Below are 24,517 nucleotides of genomic sequence, written 5' to 3'. Positions count from 1 at the left end.
TATTTCACTAAAAAAAAATCACAAAAAGATATTCACATGTTTGGAATTATTTTGAAATATGGTGACTGCATTCATCTGGGCAAGTTGATCTTGCAAACAGTAAAATGGCCATTTTGGCAACATTCATCTTGGCAATGGACTCCGAGGACTGAATGTGTAAACTCCCCACAAAGGCTGTGCTGCATAACACATTTATGCTATCTTGGAGTGTTGGTCTATAGTCACGAATAAAATGCATCAACACCCCTTTGTGTGATTTTTCCTCAGTCTCACTACTAATAATGCATGCCAAAATGGCAAAAGGCACTAGAAACTGGAGGCTGGGAAATTAACACAGTTCAATTAACAGCACAATTAGTCAAATACAAAATATAAAAATAAATTGCTGGAAACACTCAGCAGATCAAGGTGTAATCTGTTGGAAGTGAATCACTGTCAAAGCATATTACACAGAACATTATAGCACAGGAGCAGGCCCTTCAGCCCACTTTGCCATGCTGAACATGATGCCAAGATAATCTAAGTTCTGCCCGCACATGAACCATATCCCTCCATTCCTTGCAAATCCACGTGCCTATATGAAAGCCTCTTGAACGACACTATCGTATCTGCCTCCACCACCACCCCTGGCTGCATGTTCTGGGCACCCATTGCCCACAGTATAACAAAATCTTGCTCTGCACATTTCCCTTAAACTTTGCTCCTCTCACCTTAAAGCTATGTTGATATTTCCCTCCTGAGACAAAGGTTCTCATTACCTACCCAATCTATTATTGGGCTTTCATTAGAGCTGCCTGAAAAACATCTGGGCAGCAGAATGTGTAATGTAAACAAATGCACCTAGAGCCAACAGGTGTTTGTGACCAACACAGTCATAGGGAGAGCATGCAAACTCCACAGAGATAGCACTGAAAGTCAGGATTGGACTTTGGTCACTGGAGCTGTGAGATAGCAACTCTATAAGTTTTGCTACTATGCCACCAAAAATGCCCTGCAAACAACCTGTGCTTGCTCTTCTACCGCATGCATCAAGGCAGTATAGTGCTAGTGCATTTATACACAAGGCTCAGCCTGAGGCACATTCCCATCTTTCATGACAGGAACAGGCAAAGACTTCAGCCCAGCCATTCGGGTCAGCAAATGAGTCTTGGTGACATTGAATGACCTTCCCCAGTCTCTGACAGCAGGGAAGGTCCACAGTCAACAACGTTTTTGCAACTGCATATTTGCCAGAGTTTTAAATCTGATCTGAAATGTCAATGAAAGCACGTATCATGACCAACAGCTTCATTTGTCAAGGGAAACGATCTTGGGTATAAGTGTGTAAAATACTTTCTCATAGGCAAAGCTGAGCTTTGCAGAACACGATTCAATTAGTCAGCGTGTCAACTTATTTTACTGCCTCGATAACAGCAAGGTAGTTGCCATACAAATACAAATAATTGGGTTGAAGTATGTCAAAAGTGGAGGATGGAGATTCGGGTAGAACAGAGCAGTGAAGAACAGGCAATTAGGTCTTTGTAGGTGATCCTGGGAAAGATTTTAATCAGAACATATCGAAAGAAATGGATTTGGGAAATGAGTGGAGAGGGATACAAGGATAGATGAGAGAAGCCTCCTCTGTAATATCTATTTTGAGGGGAGAAGGTTGATCAGATGGTAACAAAAATAGACAGGATAAGAATTAAGTGGCTGGTATCAAAAGAACTTCGATTAGACTTGCATTCGAGTGATTGATTGAAAAATAGAGTGTGGAAACAGTCTCTTTGGCCCACCAAATCCATGCCGATCATCGATCACCCATTCACACTAGTTTTACGTTTTCCCACTTTCTCATCCACTCCCCACACGAGAGGCAATTTACAGAGGCCAATTAACCTATAAACCCGCACATCTTTGGGATGTGGGAGGAAACTAGAGCACTCGCAGGAAACCTGCGAGAGAACATGCAAACTCCACTCAGACAGCACCCGATCTCAGGAATGAATCCGGGTCTCTAATGTTGTCAGACAGCAGTTCCACCAGATGCGCCGCTCGAAGGATCGACTGTCATTCATGTAGTGAATGCTAGTTAACCCTATTTATGCTGTTACCCACGGGCTAATTGTCAGATTAAGATTGTTCCTGGCACAATTTTGTTTTTACTGTGACAAACATTACGTTTACCTTGTTCTCTAAAAAAAATAAAAAGAGCAAATTTCAAGAATATATGAATTCTAAAAGATTGTCGTCTTCTTGGGAGAAATATCATAGACACAGAAGCCCAAGCATCACCATTTCTACCGAACATTATTTTCCTGTACTTGTTAAAGGCCAGAGTTTCATTTCAAATCAGATCTTCTAACAGGATGACAAAATGCTATTAGAGAGTCACTGGATAATGTCATGTAAAATGTCATTAGAGAGTACACTGGATAATGTCATGTAAAAGTTTCATATACAATGCCGATTTCAACCATACAGGTAAACCATTAATTGAATGCCTGGATTAGAGGGTTTTAATTACAAGGAGAGGTTGGATAAACTTGGATTGTTTTCTCTGGAACATCAGAGGTTGAGGCGAGACTTGACAGAAGGGTATAAAATTATGAGAGGCATAGAGAAGGTAGACAGTCAAAACCTTTTTTCTCCGGAGTAGAAATAAGGTGAGAGGAGGAAAGTTTAATGGAGGTGTACGGGGCAAGTTTTGTTTTTACACAGAGAGGGGTGGGGGGCTGGATCACATTGCCTGGGGTGATGGTTGAGGCAGATACGATAGTGGCGCTTAAAAAGGGTTCTAGATAGACACGTGTAAGTGCAAGGAATGGAGGGATTTGAATCGTTTACAGGCTGATGAGATGTTTAACTTAGCATCCTGATTGGCACAAACATCGTAGGCCGAAGAGCCCATTCCTGTGCTGTAGTGTTCTATGTTCTATGCACAGTGTATTCCTCATTGGGAGACGGGTCACGATCCTTTTTAAATGGTAAAATGGAGAAGACTGGACAGATGTGGTGGAGTTTAAAGTCATGCATGGCATGCCTGGACATAACCTCGGCGTTTCTGGTCCACTTTTATGCGGAGTCTCTCTCTCAGAACCTCCACCATCCCACCATTTTGAACTCTCACCCACAAACTTCGACCTCACCCAGTCCCACTAATTTTTGAACTCCATCCACCTTCCCCTCTCATTTCAGAACCCTTCTCCATGCTGACCATCGCAGTGATCATCAGATCGATCTGAACCACCAAATGAACGGTGCCAAGTTTAAACCATCGATTTAATAAGCCTCGACAGATTTCAGGCCGTTTCCAGACCATGCAATTATATATATTGGTTTGATATATTGGACGAGGCCAAAATAATGTCTATCCATTCCTTCAATGGATCATTTAAAAACAGTTTACAAGTCATGCACACCAACAGTGCAACAGTCTGAAGAAGGGTCTCGACCCGAAATGTCGCCCATTCCTTCTCTCCTGAGATGCTGCCTGACCTGCTGAGTTACTCCAGCATTTTGTGAAATAAACGCCTTTGATTTGTACCAGCATCTGCAGTTATTTTCTTACACCAACAGTGCAACAGGTAATCTCATCTCAGGGTCGATAGCTTTTATATAAAATGGTACAATAACGTGGAAGGGAAAAAGGATGCTCTCAGCATTCTTGCAGAGAAACTGGCTGGGAACATTGATAGTTCAGCCAGTGCAATCAGCATTGTAGGCATTGTCTTGGGACTCTCTAGGCAACAGAGTTTATTTGCAGACTGTTGGAGAATGCACCACCTTCAGAACTTCCAATTTAAAGCGTGTTTGCAGTTTAGTTTAAATGTGTGATAAAAGTGTTCATTGAGTGAAATGTAGTGTATCACTACAGTTTTATGTAGTGAAATGTAGTGTATCACTATAGTGTAGTTTTCTCCGAGATCTTCGGTTTCCTCCCACACTCCAAAGACGTACAGGTATGTAGGTTAATTGACTGGGTAAATGTAAAAATTGTCCCTAGTGGGTGTAGGATAGTGTTAATGTACGGGGATCGCTGGGCGGCGCGGACTTGGTGGGCCGAAAAGGCCTATTTCCGCGCTGTATATATATGATATGATATGATATGATATGATCACCTGGCTGGGTCAAATTGCTCAATAATGCTGTAGGAGCCATTTCGCTTAAATTAGTTACTGTCATTATATTATGGCTATGTTTAATATTTCTAGTTTCTGCCTTTTTTGCATGCTTCTCGGGGATGTGATTTGATACGTAATGGGGAGCGTCTACATCTGAGGGGGCTAGCGTAGCCACAGAGATTGGGGGTCAGTTTAGTCTCGGAGGATGGAGAGAATACAGTTTTTTACCACAACCGCGCCAGCCACAACCACATGGTAACGACTACACAACCTTTACTGTATTGTTTGAAGAAGAAACAGTTGATAAGAACGAAATTGCTCTTTTGATTTGTACTACTTTAATAAAGACCAACTAATCAAGAAACAGCGTTTGGAAGATTCGTTTTTGCGATCTCAGAGTGCGGTGTGTGCTTAAGCTATACCTCCATTCCATCCCCGAGAAGTAATGGCTATCAAAGTTGGACTTTGAGAAGGTATAGAAACTGCCATTTCAAATTCACTGCTTCTGATGAGGTTGCCTTCATTCTCGGGTTAAAATTTGGACCAAGTTTCTGTTGCAAATGATGCATTCATCTTCACAGGATGCAGAAAGAAAATGTGAGTATATTTGACAATGGATTAAAAGTAAATAAAATGATGCGAGGGATAGATAGGGTAGACAGTCAGAACAGTTTTTCCCCCCGTGATCAAAATGTCAAGGACTAGAGGGTATAGCTGTAAGGCAAGAGGGGCAAAGTTTAAAGATATGCGGGGTATGTTTGTTTCTCCCGCACAGAGTGGGTACCTGGAACCCGCTGCCAGAGGCGGTGATGGAGACGGATACAATAGTGATATTTAAGAGGATTTTAGATGGGTGCGTGAATATGCAGAGAATGGAGGGATATGGATCACGTGCAGGCAGAGGAGATTAGTTTAATCTGGTGTTAAGTTTGGCATGGACATTATGGGCCAAAAGGTCTCTTCCTGTACAGTACTGGTCTATAGTCTTTAAAGTGGAAAGCAAAGATCACAGCGACAAGACAGCCACAGCAGCAGCAGATTGAGGTGTCGAGTCTTGGAGAGAGAAACCTTGCTTCTTTGAGTGATGGCATCCTCAGTAGCAAGGGGTTCAAAAGAGAACCCAGCGATTTGTTCAGATGATACAAGGCAGTCGGTTCATCGAGAGTGTACCTAATAACTGCACCTTTGCTGGAAATCTCTGGGGTGTTTGTAACAGTGCCACCTTAATCCAGTTTGATGCTAATGCTGTGGTAGAAGGGACTGTGCACATCTTGGGAAAAGAAAACGTGGTGTTTACACTAATTCAGCTGTTCACTGAGCTGCTAAACTATCTGATCCAAGTTGGACGGTTGAAGGATTGTATTGAAAAGTGAAGGCAAGTTTAAATATCTGATGTTATCTCAGGTGAAAAGAGAAGCAGAGAACGATAATTAGATTGAAATCCACCCAGAGGGAACGTCAGAGGTGATGAAAAGGAAGGATCATTATCCACAAGGAATGGAAGTGAGAATTGGTTTGTTTACTTGAATCAAGAGGATGAGAAGCAATATATATTTTAAAAAAATATTCAGGCATTGTTGTTCTTGGATTTGAGATATCTTGATGCCATTTTTCAAGAACGGTCAACTGCAATTGCGCAGGAGGATGTGTTGGTCTATGTCAAGTTTGGCATTTATATTTGACGTTTAGAAATGTATACATGGGTAGGAACAGACCATGTAACCTTAATATAGGAGGCAAGATTTGTCAAAGGTGAAAATGGAAGGAGAAATCATTTATTTGGTTTATCATTTCCAGGACATATATCATTTCCAGGACATATTAGTAGCATAACTGACATTAGTTTATATTATGTAAGAAAATAACTGCAGATGCTGGAACAAATCGAAGGTATTTATTCACAAAATGCTGGAGTAACTCAGCAGGTCAGGCAGCATCTCAGGAGAGAAGGAATGGGTGACGTTTCGGGTCGAGACCCTTCTTCAGACTGATGTCAGGGGGGCGGGACAAAGGAAGGATATAGGTGGAGACAGGAAGACAGTGGGAGATCTGGGAAGGGGAGGGGCTGAGACCCTTCTTCAGTCTGAAGAAGGGTCTCGACCCGCAACGTCACCCATTAGTTTATATTATCGTGCTTTAGTTAAGATCAGAACTAAGGTGATTTATCTTTTGTTAAATTTATTGCTGTGACAATGTATAGATACAAGTCTGTCTGTAAATGATAAGTCACTTTATAATTTTATTCCCATTACAAATAGCTCATAGATAGAATAATTTACATTTAATAAGTAATTAATGTCATCATGGAATTGTTAATAGGCTTTTCAAGGGAAAGTGTATATAACTACAAGGCCAATTTGCATCATGCAGCATGACTTCTGTTGCAGTGTTTCATCAGCCACTTGTCTGAGCATCAATAACAGATGGTTAGAAGTTCCACTCTTCTTATCTCACTAAACAGCAATGCAGTACAATCTATAGAAGTTATAGGCACATGGGTGGTGAACACAAGCTCAATGGCCTTAGCAGTGAAGTACCGCATCAAATGGCAGAATTAAACTTAGTTTATTTTAACAGCTACTCTGTAGATTTATATCATGCAGGAAAACTAAGCATAATGATTGAAAACAAAAACTGCCTTGTCCTGTCCACTTTCAGTCATAACAGATGGATATTTGTTCATTTGGGTATTCCTTTGTCAAACCCCTTCTCCGCAAATAAAAATTTGGCAGTGTAAAGCCATGAACTAAGTGCTGGAGGAACTCAGCGAGCCAGGCAGCATCTGGGGAAGGAAATGGACAGACAATGGACACATGTCCAGGACTCATTATGTAGGATAACTGAGATTAACTGTGGAGGGAAATGGACAATGGGCAGGCAGATGCTGCCTGAACCACTGAGCTCTTCCTGCACTTTGCTTTTTTTACTCAGGATTTTAGCATCTGCAGTCTCTTGTGTCTCCATTGGAACAGCATTAACCCATTTCTGTGAAGGTTATATTCAGAGAACTCAAGGCAACAGATAATGCCATTGAACCTTGGATGGCCTGCAGTATATTAATCTCTAAACACGAATAGGCAACATTTCGCATCAGTACTGACTCAAGGTGTCCCGACCTGAAATGTCACCTATCCATGTCCTCCATAGATACTGCCTGATCTGCTGAGTTAGTCCAGAACTTTGTGTCTTTTTTCTGTGCCTTGCTTTCTATTTCCTTGCCTTGTTTGACCTTTCCAAAGGTATTCATCACTTTCCTACCCACCTGACTAGTGCATTGATATTTGCCTGCCATTTAGAGCTTGTTTGCCCACACTACAAATTGCAAGGCCAAATGTTATATAATCTACAAACTTTTTAATCAGGGTCCAGCATCCAATCTAACTCAGTGTTCACTTGGCAGTAAAGTGACTGATTTAGCACCAAACTCTCCAGACAACACTGCAAGCAACATTACAGTTGCTAAAAGACCTCCTAAACTATCTGTTTCTTTCTGCCTCTGGGGCAATCTGCGTTAATTTCACTTTCCCTCATGTCCCAGATATTAACTGAGAGGTTTACAAAGCAGACTGCACGACCACCTGCTGTCCTAGTCTCTCTGGTGGTGAGCACCAGATCTCCTGATAGTCAGTGCTACAACCATTTTGCTACTGTGCTGACTTGATGTGTTAACTGTATGCTCAACACTATTCATATCCATCAGTAAGCATTGCATGGGGATAAGATGACTTAAAATGGAAGAAGCTCACTATCTTCTTCCAGTTAAATGCTGCAATACAAGGATAGATATACTCAGGAAACGATTGCATTATCCAATGTAGACACAGGAGATTATAGATGATGGAAGCCTGAGCAAGAAGCAAACCGCTGGAGGAACTCAACGGGTCAGGCAGCATCTGTGGAAGGAAATGGACAGACACCATTTCGAAGAACTGTCTCGACCTGAAACGTCATCTGCCCATTTCCTTCCACAGATGCTGCCTGACCCATTGAGTTCCTCCAGCTTTGTGATTTCAAAGTCCAGACTCCCATCAACTAAACTAGATTCTAATCGGGACCTTCATATGTCCTGAGTGAAATTATTGCTTCTGAATTCCCTCTAATCCCATTAATTACTTTAAGTGTATGGTGTACTTTAAGTTATTGGCATAATTGGTGGTGACCAGAATTACACACACTCCTCCTCCTGTGGCCTAACATGTGTTTAATACAGTTCCAGCAAGACTCCATTGCTTTTACTTTATGTCTTCCAAATTTCTTTATTTTCCTACAGAACTGCCCTCTCCACCTCTCAGCACCTTACAGTTTACAGTGGATTCTCATGCCTTGTTTCTCCTTCTCAAGAGGCACTGCCTCAGGATGCTCCCGGTTAAATTCCATTCGCCACCATGTTTTTACAGCTGTCCAATCCATTGCTAACTCTCCGCAATCAACAATTATATCTGGTTGGATATATTCACCAGGCGATCTTTCGTCTTCATTTAATTTTCCATTCTCCAATCCTTCTAAAACTATTAACCAACAGATTAAAAAACTTTTATTAAAAAAATCTCCAAAGACTTTCTCTCTGAAGGTGATTTCACTGGCGTTCAGGTTCTCCAATTTCTGAAAATTCCAGAAAAATCCCGGAGGGAATGCAGTTCACTCAGCTACATGCTGGGGTGGAAACAGCCTGGGTTTTTGTTCATCCACCATAAAGCCTCGTTTCATTATTACCCTGTGTAACACACAGTAAACGCACCACCCAGTAATGATGTTTGCTTCTAGAGGCACAAGGAACAGCAGCTGCTGGAATCTTGAGCTAAACACACAGTGCTGGAGGAACACAGCGGGTCAGGCGGCATCGTTGGAGGGAATGGGTGGACGACATTTTGACCCAAATCATTGCCTGCTCTTTCCCTCCTCAGATGCCGCCTGACTTTCTGAGTTCCTGCAGCACTTTGTGTTTTGCTTACATCTGCCTCTGCATTGGTTTATAACAATGAGTCACACAAAAAACTCAAGTGAAATTAATGCAAGAGATGAAGGGGAAAAGCACCTGAAAATATGAACTTAATGCAAATGAGTAATAAAGTTGACACATAAAGGAAGACTGCAAATGTTGGAAATCTTTAAAAAAAGCAAAAAAATGTAAAATGCCAGTCAGCATCTGATAAGACTGTTTCAGCAGAACCAGTTCTGATGACAATATTCAAGGGCCAACCTATTTTTTCCTTAAGGTATCATCCAGATTGCTGCACATTTCCAACATTTGCCTTTGGTATTCAAAGATTACTGTTATTAGATCATGCTTCTAAACTAATTATTTGGCATTTCATGAGGTGTATCAAATAATGCATATCCATCCAATAATATTACATGCACTGCAATTGGAACTGCATAATCTTAACAATAATCCTTACCATGGCTAAAGCAGAACAAATTGCAATGAAGCTTACAAAAAAAAAAATCAGACAGGACTCAAAACCTTTTCAGGTGAGTTGATGTATGATGGCAGGACGTGCATGTATTACTTACCGTAGGCTGTGGACTGGTTAACTTCACGTCACACATACAAAGGAGAAGAAAGCAGTAACAGAAAGGGAACAGTCAACGCAAACTCCATCAACATCGCAACACCTCAAAGGTGAAGTCCTGTCTTACTTTTGCAATTGGAACATTACATTAAAAAAGTAGATTTAGTCGTGACAGTGGAATGACCATGTCAATCTTCAGGCTTGTTTGACAAATCGCCAATTATTTGGCACTCATTCAAAGATCATTGATGGAAAGGTGAACCCAGGATGCAGACAGTTCAGCGAATATGCTGTACATCTTTGTTTTAAATTAATAATAAAGTTATGGAACAGGAGTTGCATCAATTGACCAAAATGTAATAGGTGAATAAAAAAAATCAAGGAAGAACAATGAGGAAAAAGAAAGCAAATAACAGTATTAAAAGCTTTGTATTATTGTATAAAGCTCTTAATCAATGTTGATTGATAATGCATCAAAGTTGATCAGGCAGCATCTCAGGGGAGAAGGAATGGGTGACGTTTCGGGTCTCGACCCGAAACGTCACCCATTCCTTCTCTCCTGAGATGCTGCCTGACCTGCTGAGTTACTCCAGCATTTTGTGAAATAAATACCTTCGATTTGTACCAACACCTGCAGTTATTTTCTTATGCTTCAAAGTTGAGCTCTTTTCAGCTTCAGTGAATAGGAAATTTGTTGAAAGTGCCCAATCTTTATATGCCAAATCAAAAGTCACAAAAATGCAGCACAAAAAATTAATCAGAATTATTTGCAACTTTTTTTTATAATGGTGGATAATTGTTTTCATAAAAAGTATATATTATGCTGATTATGATTAAAAAAAAACATTACAGATGCTCCTCGACTAACGATATTTTGACTTTACGATGGTGCAAAAGCGACATGCATTCAGTAGAAATCGTATTTCGAATTTTGAAATTTGATCTTTTCCCAGGCTAGCGATATGCATTTTCGACTTACGATATTTACGATGGATTTAATCGGAACATAACCCCATCAAAAGTCGAGGAGCACCTGTATTACCATAAATATAAACCCAATGTCAATAACCAGAAAATACAATGGCAGTTCAAATCATGAATTAATTTGATAATTAATTTTATTAATGAAGTTCTAAGCTTGTATCCAAAATGATATTATGTCATGCAGTAAGATGTGGCTTTTGAATTAGCCACAATCTTTCTTTTATTTATTATTTCTTTGTCGTAAGTACTTTTCAGCCAAGTCTTTGTCAAATATTACTCCAGCTAAGTTGTACTAGGACACAACTTGTTGTGCCCATATAAAATGGTTTTGGTTCCCCAATGCAGAGGATTTAGTCCTGGCTGAATTCAGAACTAAAGATACGAGGCTAAACCAAGTGAGACACAATTCCCAAACTGCATGACAATTTCTCTGACAAAACATAAATCTATTTCAGATGAACATAAGTACACCAGTCTCAGAACACTTGGATTTTTCCCCTCAGGTCTTAAATTAAATGATTGAGTGAAATACTTGATGATTAACATTTGTGTTGTGGCCATAAGTCCTCTATCCAGCAGAAACAGAAGTGACTTCCATTTCTCACATTAATGGCCCAAGTTTTGCAGATAATATGACAATTACTCTTAAAGTTCGTTGCCAATTTGCAAAACTGGAAGTAATTTCCCAAGCTGCCAGAGATACTTAAGTGTTAGAAGGTCCTATCAGTGAAACCTGCTTTTCCATACCAGTGCAATCTGTATATCTTTTTCAAATCATTGAATGGATGAATGTTTAAACTTGTTTTACATTATCCTCAAGACAAAATCATGACAAAATTAAATTCCACTGAATAAGGGTCAGTATGATTCACCTTATCAATCAATCTTTGATGATGCAGTTACTGTCGAAAGCCCCAGACACTGGAAAATTAATTCCATATAAACTTCATTTACTTAGGATACTCATACCCAAATTACATGCTATTCAAAATAATTTTAAAATGTTATTAAAGTTAAGAGATCACAGTTCCTATCTTAATCTCATTCAACGGTTCCAATCTCTGAGCACTCTGTAAAATGTTTACAGTAAGTTAGCTCATAAATTAGAGATATTTCACTTTCTGCACATTCTTCAAAGCTGGTAAAGCTGATGCCAAAATTAATACCAGAAAATTGGAAGACCCCAGGATTCACTGATCCTTATGTTCATCATTCTTTGAGGCCAGCAAATGAAACCTTGCTTCCATGCAGATGACAGCATCCAACCTAATGTCTTGATAATTATTAAGGGCTTTTGTCAAGACGTCATCTTGCAAGAAACTAACACTCACTATGTAACATTACAGTGCAAGGCAGGGCAAAATGTAAAGTAGATGAGCGGGGCAAGTTTTATTTTACACACAGAATGGTGGGTAACGCTGCCAGTGGTAGTGGTGGAGGCAGATAAAAGAGCTTTTGGATAGACACATGGATATGCGGGGAATGGAGGGACGAGGATCAGATGCAGGCAGATCTTGGCATCATGTTTGACATGGACATTGTGGGCCGAGGGGCCTGGTCCTGTACAGTTCTGTTCTATGCTCACTAAATGGCCAAAAATCAATTTTAAATGAAAAATGTTAGTGCTTTCACTTCTACGAGAATGGTTCAAGAAGATCGTGAATACAACTAAAATCTAATCCAGTAGGTCTTTTGAAAATTGTTTAATCCACACTTATTAAAGCAAGCAAATAATATTCCATCGCACTCCTGACATATGCCTTGTAGATGGGGTGTCTGATGAGTCATTTGCCACAATCTACTAGCCTCTGACCTGCTCCTGGCCATAGCATTCATGTGCCGAGCCAAATGAATTTCTACTCAACAGGATCCTGGCGATGAGGGTCTCGACGATGGTCACTCCATTGAACGCCATGAGTAGTTGATTAGATTCTCTCTTGTTAGACAATAGCATTGCCTTGCACAGTTGTTACTTACCACTTATCAGTCCATGCCTGAATGCTGCATAGGTATTACTGTATGCAGGTATACATTGATTATTTTGCCAAAATAAAATCACGATGCAAGGATCAGCAAATATATTTATCCTGTCCTTACGATGAAGGAAGTTCACTGACAAACCAGCTGAAGGTGACCTAGGACACCGGTGACATTGCCTTGCTGGGGAATGATGATTGAATTTCAACATTGCACTTTGTGCAAAAAAACACATGCTGGCGGAAGTCAGCAGGTGAGGCAGCATCTGTGGAGGGACATGTCCAGACGATGTCTGAAGAAGGGTCACGGCCCAAAATGTCATCTGTCCATTTCCCTCCACTGATACTACCTAACCCGGTGAGTTCTTCCAGCACTTGGTCGTTTTGATAAACATTCCAGCTTCTGCAGCTCCTTGTGACTCCAACTATTGGATTTTGTTCCCCTTAATAGCCGTTGAATTCAGTTTTATCAGAACTCCTCGATGTCGCTTTGATGTCAAGGGCAGCTGCTCAGGGAACACTGCTTTCTGGTCCAAGATGAAAATAATCGTCACTGAGCAACTGAACAATTCTGCTTTTAATTTAAACATGAAGAAGAGGAGGAGCAAATGATTCATGTTTACTGATGGTTTTTTTCCATGGAAGGAACCAACGCACTGTAGAATATTTTGTCAACCTCAATTTATCAAGATGCTAGCACCTTCCACCCCATCAACATTTCCGTCACCTCCAACGGGATCCCACTACTGGCCACATCTTCCCATCTCCTCCCCTTTCTGCTTTCCGCATAGACTGTTCCCTCCGTAACTGGTCCACTCGTCCCTTCCCACCCAAACCTCCCCCCTCCCCAGGTACTTTCCCCTGCAACTGCAGGAGATGCAACACCTGTCCCTTTACCTCCCCCCTCGACTCCATCCAAGGACCCAAACAGTCTTTCCAGGTGAGGCAGAGGTTCATCTGCACCTCCGCCAACCTCATCTATTGTATCTGCTGTTCCAGATGTCAGGTTCTCTACATCGACGAGAGCAAACACAGGCTCAGCGATTGTTTCGCTCAACATCTTCGCTCAGTCCGCCTTAACCAACCTGATCTCCCGGTGGCTCAGCACTTCAACTTCCCCTCCCACTCCCAGTCTGACCTTTCTGTCATGGGCCTCCTCCATTGTCATTGTGAGGCCCACCGCAAATTAGAGGAACAGCATCTCATATTTCGCTTGGGCAGCTTACACCCCAGCAGTATGAACATTGATTTCTCTAACTTCAGATAGTTCCTCAGTCCCTCTCTTTCCCCTCCCTCTTCCCAGTTCTCCCACAGTCTTCCTGTCTCCAACTACATCCTATCTTTGTCCCGCCCCCTCCCCTGACATCAATCTGAAGAAGGGTCTCGACCCGAAACGTCACCCATTCCTTCTCTGCTGAGAAGCTGTCTGACCTGCTGAGTTACTCCAGCATTGTGTGATTCCTTCAAGATGTTAGCAAATAATTAAGAGTCAAAATAATTTGGTTGTTTACCTCCATAGATGCTCCCTGGCCCACAGAGATTCTCCTGCACATTTTTACTTTTTCTCCTTATTCCAGCATCAGTCTTTTGTCTCTCTAGATCTTTTATAATTTGTTATAAATATTGGCTGTATTGTTAATGGTACCTGGAGAAAATTACTCTTCAACATTCAGTATTTGCATTCATTGTGACAATGCAGCTCATGGAAGCAATTAAAATGATCGGCAATTGGAAGTGTCCATGTCTGTTCAAAGCCAAACCGCAAAGAGCCAAATTAGACATTTGTTAATTAGAAACTCCAGGTGCTGGAATCTTGAGGGAAAATCAAAATGCTGGAAAAACAGTGGATCAGGTAGCATCTTTGGGGGCAATGGACAGGCGATGTTTCAGTTGGGAGCTTTCATCAGATCTATACATGCTTTTAACAACTCAACACCACTCAGCCATAACATCTTGGTCTACGTTCTATTCTCTCTCATGCCTCCAGTCCTGATAAAATCCTACCTCTATGGGCCTTGACACAGACATAAGGATTTTCAAGGTAGAAAAGAGTGCTGAGATTTAGTGTACGTATTTAAGTTAAATCACTCACCCATACTGGCAATGATGCTGTGGACAGGTAGCCTGGAAGGTCCACTGAAGATGCCCCCTGAAGTCAGGGACTGTCGCTTTTGTTTCTCTTCCTCTTTGAAAATGAATGCGGAGTTTTCTTCTTTGGTGATATTGATGTAGAAGCAGATGTCTGGACTGGCCATGATGTGCCGAGGTCCAGGGTTAAGCAAGATGCTCTTGTTGTCCTCTTTCTTTGCACCTATCAGGCAGACACCGTACCTGCAGAAAAAAATGGAAAAGGTACAATGTGCTGGAGTAACTCAGTGAGTCAGGCAGCATTTCTGGAGAACATGGATATATGACATCGTGTAGGGACCCTTCTTCGGACTAATTTAGAAAGCAAGGAAGACAGCTACTTACTATGTTAGCCTTTTATTCCCTCTGGGTAACTCACAAATTAATTTCCATTTTAGTTTTGGGATATAGCATGGAAAAAGGTCCTTCATCCCAACAAGTCCACGCCAACCATCGATTATCCGTTTACACTCGTTCTATGTTACCCCATTTTTGCATCCGTTCCCTACACACTCGGGACAACTTACTGCGGCTAATTAATCTACAAAGCCGCGTGTCTTTGAGATGTGGGTGGAAACTGGAGTACCCAGATGAAATCCACGCAGTCACGGGGAGAACTTGTGAACGCCACACAGACAGTACCCGGGGTCAGGAAAGAACCTTGGTGTCTGGTGCAGTGAGGCAACAACTCTACCAGTTGTGCCCCCGAAACAAACTATTACAATAATTTAAATTCATATTGGAAGTTCATTCCATGATCTAAAATAAGATAGATAAACATTGTGGCGATAAACATCTACCAAAATAGTTTTGATGGCATTCATTGACTCAAATGCTAAATTTAATTGAATTTCCACCACTATTGACTCTTTTGAAGTGTATTTATAATTGCAACTCAATAGCAGAAATGTATTGTGCTTATAAAGTGCACTTCTCACAGGACAATAGCAGCACGTTATATCAAAGTTTAAAGATGAGTACATTTTCCATTAATATGCAGTGTGGCTCAGCTGGCATCCTCATCCCAACGAGGGATGCATTTTCATCCAAAACCACTAATCATGATCCCATTTGAAAAAGATTTACATTTTCTACTCTCCAGAATTTATGCCTTTAAGACATATCTCCAAAAGGCTCTGATTATTGGTCACAATTCTTTGCGACGATATTAAAAGACAATTCACTGTTCATCCATCGATGTTCCAGGAAAATGACATTGCCGCCTTGGTTCGCTGCCATGCGTATCTGCATGATTTACATATCCAAAAATGAAATCACCACTGCAAAACCATTATCGTTATTCTTCATCTGTCTTTTCATACCCTTCTTTCTCACTCTCATTCTTATTTTCATCACTGTACGTGCTAGGGTCCAGAACAATGCCTCTGCCAACTGAAAGGAGCTTGAAGCAGGAGGAATAAAGCAGGAAGAGTAATACAGAGAGATGCCCATGAGCTGTACCTGCAGCGTTTGTAATGCTGATGATAACATGAACACTTTGGGAAATTCCTCCAATTAAAACGACAGGTCTACAATCAGTACGCTATACTGCAGATAGACCACTCAAAGACTCTCTTTGCCATCAATGTTCTATTTAAATACATTGGAAATTGGATACCGCATTGCGGAATCCAAATGAGTCTTTAAATACATAAAATATAGCAGCAATATTCACCGTACTACAATACACAGGTACAAGTCATCTAAAAGTCAAACAGATTCTGAAGAAGGGTCTCGATCCGAAACGTTGCCTGCCCATTCTCTCCGCAGATGCTTCCTGACCCGCTGAATTCCTTCAATACTTTGTGTTTTGACCAAGATCCCAGCAAATGCAGTTTCTTGCGTTTCCAATCAGAGATTCCCAACGGATGAAATGCCATTGTGTTGAAAACCTGAACCATTTACTGCTTACAAAGCTCAATTTATTATAAAATGGAGATGTTTTATTTTCAATTCACACCTAGAATTGACACCCAATATTAGCATCAAGCTTACACATGGTAGGACTGGCCTAGTCCTACCTTCATGAGGATCCTTCATTGCTTCTACTCTGGGGCTGTAGAGAGCATCCTGGCCGGCAACATCACAGTCTGGTTTGGGAACAGCTCTGCCCAGGACAGGATGGCCCTGCAGAGAGTAGTGCGTTCGGCAGAACGCACCATGGGAACTACACTCGTCCCCCTGCAGGACCTATACATCAGGAGGTGCAGATCCAGAGCATGCAAGATTATGAGGGACCCCTGCCACCCCAGTAACGGACTGTTCCAGATGCTACGATCAGGCAAACGCCTCCGCTGTCACGCTGCGAAAACGGAGAGGATGAGACGGAGCTTCTTCCCACAGGCCATCAGGACTGTCAACTTTTATAACCCCAGAGACTAAATTTTTGTCGACACTAATAGTAACTTATTAACTTTATTTATATGCTGTAACTGTAATTCTTTTTTGTGCACAACCCGCAGGCATTGCCACTTTCATTTCACTGCACATCGTGTATGTGTATGTGACAAATAAATTTGACTTGACTTGACTTAGTTCAATGCTATTTTTTCTTCTACTTTGCCACTGTCTACAAATATTGCAAGGACATTTTTTAATCTTATGGCGCTAAATATCCCATATTCTTCATGAATAAGACGGCTATTTATAAAATTATGGGTTATCCAGTTTTATAAGATAACCCATAATTTGACAAATGGTCACGGGAGTCATGCTCACTAAGAAATGGTATTGAGTACTCAGACAGGCTGTTTACAATCCAGTGCTCCAGCAGCATCTCAGCACAAAATTATCTTTAGGTTTCTTTATTTGCCCTGAACTTCCAGAGAAGCTCAAATCTGGCCCTGCATCGTTCATCGCTGTTCATATCATAAGAGATAGAAGCAGAATTAGGCCATTCAGCCCATCAAGTCTACTCCGCCATTCAATCACGGCTGATCTATCTCTCCCTCCTAACCCCATTCTCCTGCCTTCTCCCCGTAACCTCTGACACCCGTGCTAACTTTGCCTCCACAGCCTTCTGTGGCAAAGAATTCCACAGATTCACTACAGAAATTCCTCCTCATCACCTTCCTAAAAGAACATCCTTTAATTCTGAGGCTATGACTTCTAGTCCTAGACTCTCCCACTGGTGGAAACATCCTTTCCACAACCACTCTATCCAAGCCTTTCACTATTCTCCAAAGACGTACAGGTATGTAGGTTAATTGGCCGGGCAAATGTAAAAATTGTCCCTAGTGTGTGTAGGATGGTGTTAATGTGCGGGGATCGCTGGGCGGCGCGGACCCGGTGGGCCGAAGGGCCTGTTTCCGTGCTGTATCTCTAAATCTAAATCTATTCTGTATGTTTCAATGAGGTTCCCCCTTCATTCATCTAAACACCAGCGAATATAGGCCCAGTGGCATCAAATGCAAGAATTCATTTGGCATGGAGAGCAGAGGCAGAGAATGCTCGAGGCATTCAGTGGGTCAGACAGCATCAGTGAGGGAAGAAATACAGTGGCATTTTTGGTCAGACACTTCCATCAGAACTGGAACCAAGGCAAGCATATTTTACAGCGGCATTGCTGTCAGTTTTTTGCTGTACCAGGATACAGTGAAAAGCTTTTGTTCGTGAGCCATCCAATGAAATCAGATAATAGTGAACATCAAGCCATACACAAGTACAACAGATAAAGTGAAGGGAAAAATAACAGAGTGTGGAATATAGTTTTTCTGCAATGTAGTATAACAGTTCCAGAAAAAAAATGTCTGCAATGGCATAGGTTGGAAAATCAGAACTATACCCTAGCTTTGAAGCTTTAGTGCCCGTCTGGCTTCTTAAATATATTCAGCAACTTAGCCTTTATATCTCCTTGTGGGGAAGAATTCAGTGGAGTTCCATTGAACAGCATTACAATGGAAAAGTAATGGGTGACATAGAAGGAAAGATTACAGAAAATGCAACAGATATACATTTCTCTCCAGTGCAAAAAGATAGAGGGAATAAATCGACTTGACAAAAGGATAGCTGAATATCCAAAGAGGAGTCATATAAAGGCGATAAAAAAGTAGCAAGCATTTCCCAAAGACATACCGGTTTGTAGGCTACTTGTCCTTTGTAAATTGTCCCAAATGTATAACAATACGATAGAACTTTATTTATCCCAGGAGGGAAATTGGTCTGCCAACAGTCATAAAACACAACAAGATATCCCGACTACGGGTGCTGTCTGCACGGAGTTTGTACGTTCTCCCCGTGACCTTTCTCCAAGATCTTCAGTTTCCTCCCACACACCAAAGACGTACAGGTATGTAAGTTGATTGATTGATTGATTGTATTTATTTGTCATTCAAAAATAAATCTGAACGAGATGTTATTGCCATAGTCATAACAATAAAAAGCAAACAAGACGCACAATTACATGAATTTAACATAAACATCCATCACAGTCACTCTCCTCCAGGCACCTCCTCAGTGTGATGGAAGGAAAAACAGTCTTCTCTCTTCCTTGCTTCTCCCGCGGTCAGGCAGTCAAACTTGGTATAAGTTTAAATTGTCCCTAGTGCGTGTAGGATAGTGTTAATGTGCAGGGATTGCAGACTCGTTGGGCTGAAGGGTCTGTTTCCGTGCTGTATCTCTAAGCTAAACTAAAGATACATGAAACATGAAATTAAAGTGACGAGTGGAAAGTCCAGGATTGGGGATGTTGAAAGATTGGGGAGGGGAGGGGAGTCAGTCCACCCCACGACAGAAGGGGGAGGAGTTGTACAGAAGAAGGGGGTGGAGTTGTACAGTTAAGGAGTGGATGTGAAAGTGGAATAACATGGTACTATTGTGAACAATTGATCGATGGTCGGCATAGACTCAGTGGTCCGAAGGGCCTTTCATGCTATATCTTTGAATCAATCCAAAAAAAACCCGCAGATAAATATATCATTAATAATATACTAAATGAATGACCATACTAGGTAACCATAATAGTGCAAAACTGAAGTCCCAAAAACTGATGGATTGAAAGATACAAAATGGAAACAGGCCCTATGGGCCACCAGGTCTAGGCCGACCATCCCTCACATCTATACCCGTTCGGTTACCCACCTTTGCAGACACTATGTACACTCTGGGGCAATTTACAACCCAATTAACCCACAAACCTCAACGTCTTTGGAATGTGAGAGGAAACCGGAGCACCTGGAGGGATCCACTGCGGTCAAAGGGAGAACGTGCAAACTCCACACAGACAGCGCCCGAAGTTGGAATCGAACCCGGGTGTCCGGCACTGCTCTACCAACTGTGGCAGTGGGGCTGCATTGCTAACAGGACTGTTAATGTGAACATGAACAGCACTTACTTTTTGTGGGCATGGAATGAGGCATAGGTGAAACTCTTCCCTTCATATTCGCCAAAGAACTTGCTGTCGGCCAGTTTAATGTGATAGACTTCATTCCCCGAGCACCGACCGTACATCCTCTGCCACTGTTCTGGGGATTGTTGTCCTTCCCTGTAACCATGGAGACGCATTCTTTTATTAGTTTTAAATTCTTCACGAAGCATAGAAGCCTCGTGAGATCTAATGCGAACCGAACAAGGTGAAACCCAAGGACAAGAACACTGTTTAGCAATTTCCATTCTCCAACTGCAGGAGAATTCAAGATTATCATGAGTATTTCTCTGCAATCCCACTTTCTGGTGGCACCTGGCAAATGCAAAACATATTCAGCAACTTGTGTGTTCTTTGTTCAGTGTTGCAAGGAATGAATGATGAGGAAGAAACAGGGTTCGAGAAGCTCATCTATCCAGAGGCCATGTTTCAAGGATTCAATTATAAATACAACATTTGTACACATCAATGAACAAAAATCTCCACTGGGAGTAATTTTTTTATTTATTTTTGCTGTATCTGCTTTATCAAAATAGCAAATAACGTTTCAGTTTCCCATGATGTACAAACTTGCAACATCATCACGGATTAGTCTTTGTGAACAACGCACTAACATATAGACTTGTACTGATTCCCCTTATGCAGTGTTGCTGGTTTCACCATGTTATATGAGGAGGCTACTGATTAAAGCAAATAAGCAATACAATTTCACAAAGGCTTAATCTTGGCAGAGAGCAATTTTTGCTGGGGGGCATGTTGAGAAATCACTGCTTCAAGTTGCACCAAACCAATTTCAATTTTCCTGTCATCCTAAGCTTATTTTAGACAGGCTGATGATATAAGTACTTCATAATTTATCTTAGTGGTCACTGCGGTAATGAACTGATTTTAATTCACAACAGAATATTAACTGGTGGATTGCAGTGTTAGTTTAACCCAAGGTTCGTTCATTGAAATACTACCACAGTTTGTTTGTTTTCTTGTGTCTCAAAACAAGTTGGGAGATTTTCTTTCAATGTCTGATTTTTAATTCCAGATGTATGGAATGAAAAAAAGCTACTGAGATGTTGCACCTAAAAATGCTACATTTTAAAAAATGACCACTCCTGTCTACATTGATTTTTTTACATTAAATTCCACAATTGTCATGCTTTTACATAAACTCTGACAATGCATTAAAAAATACCAATTTAAGTTAACTCCTTTCCACATTGAAATTTTTACATTAAATTCCACAACTTGACATGCTTTTTCATTAACAATGCATTAAAAAAAACCTGATTTAAGCCACACAGATGATGCTAAGTTACAATGACCATGGGTATTAGACGCTGTTCAGGCCGCATTTGGAGTATTGTGAGCAATGTTGGGCACCGTATCTGAGGAAGGATGTGCTGGCTCTGGAGATTTACAAGAATGATTAAAAGAATGATCCCAGCAGTGAATGGGTTAGCACACGATGAGCATTTGATGGCACTGGGCCTGTACTCGCTGAAGTTTAGAAGAATGAGGGGGAACCTCATTGAAACTTACCGAATAGTAAAAGGCTTGGATAGAGTGGATGTGGAGAGGATGTTTCCACTAGTGGGAGAGTCTAGGACTAGAGGTCATAGCCTCAGAATTAAAGGATGTTCTTTTAAGAAAGAGATGAGGAGGAATTTCTTTAGTCAGAGGGTGGTGAATCTGTGGAATTCTTTGCCACAGAAGGCTTTGGAGGCCGTATAAAAGGGTATTTTTAATGCAGAGAGATATTCTTGATTAGTATGGGTGTCAGGGGTTATGAGGAGAGAATGAGGTTAGGAGGGAGAGATAGATTAGCCATGATTGAATGGCGGAATAGACTTGATAGGTCAAATGGTCTAATTCTACTCCCATCTCTTATGACCTTATGATGGAGGGCTCTATCAGGGTAAAACACGTTTTAAATAGGAAATCTTGGTTCAAAAATATGTACAAAGTACAAGGATCAAATTCTAATGGGCAGAGTTAACAAATCAGTAAAAAGGGTTCATGTCGAACTTCAAGTGGGAATAGTTTATTTTGGCATTGTGCTTGGCGCAGACATTGAGGGCCAAAGGGTCTCTTCCTATGTTGTGCTTTTCTGTGCTGAACATGGATCTGAGTCAACCAATGTCTTCAACGAGTAATTCAAAATAAATGCAGGTGCAACTCAGTCGATATCATTTAAAGCACATTTTCCTGATGATCTGGATAGATTGATACCCATATAATGGAAGACATGCAAGCATTTGACTTACTGTCCCCTTGATGTATGAACCAAGAGCGTGATGAGAGTTGAGGTGGAAGGGCAGATGCAATTCAAGGCTAACATGGCATACTTAAACTCCTCTTCACAAACTACGTGATCTACAAAGAAAAGGAAATAAGAACATGGATGAAGATACAGAAGAGCCATTTTTGAGTTTGTATTTGAATGCCAGAAAATCGAATGCTGCAAAATATATGAAATGGATATGTCATTCGATTTAAATTGAAAACCCTGGGAGCATTCAGCAGATCAGGCAGTATCCAAGAGGGAAGAGTTAAAACTTCTTTTTGATGACATTTCACCAGCAATGGACACCTGATGCCTGAGCTGCTGAGTAGTTCTAGCATTTTCAATTTGTGTTTCAGATTTTGAGAAACTTAAATATTATTCGTTTCTGACGTTAGTTTCATTACAAATGTCAATCCGAGAAAATATTTCTGATATGCTTGGCAAGTTGGTAACACTGCAAGCTGTAGGGTTGCAACAGTACAAATGAAATAAGCAGTTCACACCCACACTGTGAACAAAAAAAGGTTATAAGACAGAGGAGCAGAATTAGGCCATTTGGCCCTTCGAGTCTGCTCTGCTATTCAATCATGGCTGATCTATTTTCCCCTCCCAACCCCATTCTCTTGCCTTCTTCCCGTAACCTTTGCACCCTTACTTCTCAAGAACCTATCAATCTCCTTTTTAAAAATACCCAATGTCTTAGCCTCCACCACCGTCTGAGGCAACGAATTCCGCAGATTCACCACCATCTGGCTCGAGAAATTCCTCCTTAACTCCATTCTAAAGGTACGCCCTTTTATTCTGAAGCTGTGCCCTCAGGTACTATACACTCTCACTATTGGAAACATCCTCTCCATATCCACTCTATCTAATCTGCTCAAGGTTTGGTAGGTTTCAATGAGATCGCTCCTCATCCTTCTAAACTGCAGTGAATACAGGCCCAGAGCCATCAAACCTTTCTCATACGTTAACACAAAAATCTGTAAACCCCCTAAACCTCCTTTGTATCCTCCGCAACACCTGCACATCCTTCCTTAGATACGGGGCCCAACCACAATATTCCAAATGTGACCTGACCAGTGCTTTATAAAGCCTCAGCATTACATCATTGTTTTTATATTCTCGTCCCCTCAGAATCAGAGATCTACATCTTAGTTCACCTTTGTTAGATGCTAGGCAAAACCAAAGATCCCCGAACGAAAATAAGGGGAGGGGGGGATATCTAACACATGGTGCCTGTGTTGATTGCATGCTTTATAACACAGTGGGGAACAACAAACAGCAGCCCCTCCAGAGTCACAATGACTTTGTGCGGCACGGTGGCGCAGCGGTAGAGTTGCTGCCTTACAGCGAATGCAGCGCCGGAGACTCAGGTTCGATCCTGACTACGGGCGCCCTCTGTACGGAGTTTGTATGTACTCCCCGTGACCTGCGTGGGTTTTCTCCGAGATCTTCGGTTTCCTCCCACACTCCAAAGACGTACAGGTATGTAGGTTAATTGACTGGGTAAATATAAAAATTGTCCCTAGTGTGTGTAGGATAGTGTTAGTATGTGGGGATCGCTGGGCGGCGTGGATTCGGTAGGCCGAAGGGCCTGTTTCCGCGCTGTATCTCTAAATCTAAATCTAAAATTTACATGGAGGAATTGCAGTTGGTCTCATTCAATAATAACGCCTCAAAGTCAGTAAGCTTTGCAGTGTGAAAAGCATACATCATAATCATACAGTTTGCATTAATAGCAGATTTTCAGTAACTTTGTATTTCTTGGGTTATAAACTTCGTAAAAAGTCAAGTGCAGTGGAGGGATATGTTACACCGAGCAGCAATGAATTACTTTGAATATTCTGGGCCAATTTGGAACTTGGGAAAGTGCAGAAAAAAAAAATTCAACTCACCTGCAAACTTGACGTGAAACTTATTTTCTGGCTTCAGTATCTGAACGTAGAGGGGGCAATTTGGGGCAAAGTCCTTTACAGCCCACGCTCTCAAGATAGTCTGATGATCCTGTGCATAAAAAACCCCACTGTTAGATATAGAGCAAAGTACCAATGATGAAAATAAACTCCCCAGTAATAAGTGAAACATGAAGTGTTTGAGCAACTCAGCAACTTTGAATGGAATCTTGTGGAGCCTGTCCATTCCAATCCCTCCAGAGATGCTGCCTGACCCACTGA

General features: G+C 41.3%; 1 protein-coding gene across 8 annotated transcripts in view; it reads right to left on the bottom strand.

The window, feature by feature from the left end:
* Window positions 1–24,517, bottom strand: part of LOC144608490 (potassium channel subfamily T member 1-like) — a 291,806-nt gene that overhangs the window by 62,750 nt on the left and 204,539 nt on the right. For 5 of the 8 annotated variants that reach the window (XM_078426315.1, XM_078426319.1, XM_078426320.1 and 2 more), the window contains 5 exons: window positions 24,239–24,347; window positions 22,324–22,432; window positions 20,036–20,185; window positions 14,669–14,907; window positions 9,618–9,638 (listed from right to left, as the gene is read on the bottom strand). In XM_078426315.1, coding sequence (XP_078282441.1) covers window positions 9,618–9,638; window positions 14,669–14,907; window positions 20,036–20,185; window positions 22,324–22,432; window positions 24,239–24,347 — 628 coding nt within the window. The remainder of the gene's footprint in view (window positions 1–9,617; window positions 9,639–14,668; window positions 14,908–20,035; window positions 20,186–22,323; window positions 22,433–24,238; window positions 24,348–24,517) is intronic. The other 3 variants (XM_078426316.1, XM_078426322.1, XM_078426314.1) reach the window with 1 other exon arrangement.

The sequence above is a fragment of the Rhinoraja longicauda genome, chromosome 31 (genome assembly GCF_053455715.1).
Source record: "Rhinoraja longicauda isolate Sanriku21f chromosome 31, sRhiLon1.1, whole genome shotgun sequence".
Lineage (NCBI taxonomy): Eukaryota > Metazoa > Chordata > Chondrichthyes > Rajiformes > Arhynchobatidae > Rhinoraja > Rhinoraja longicauda.
The sequence above is the reverse complement of the archived record's forward strand: the minus strand, read 5'-3'. Positions and strand labels throughout refer to the sequence as shown.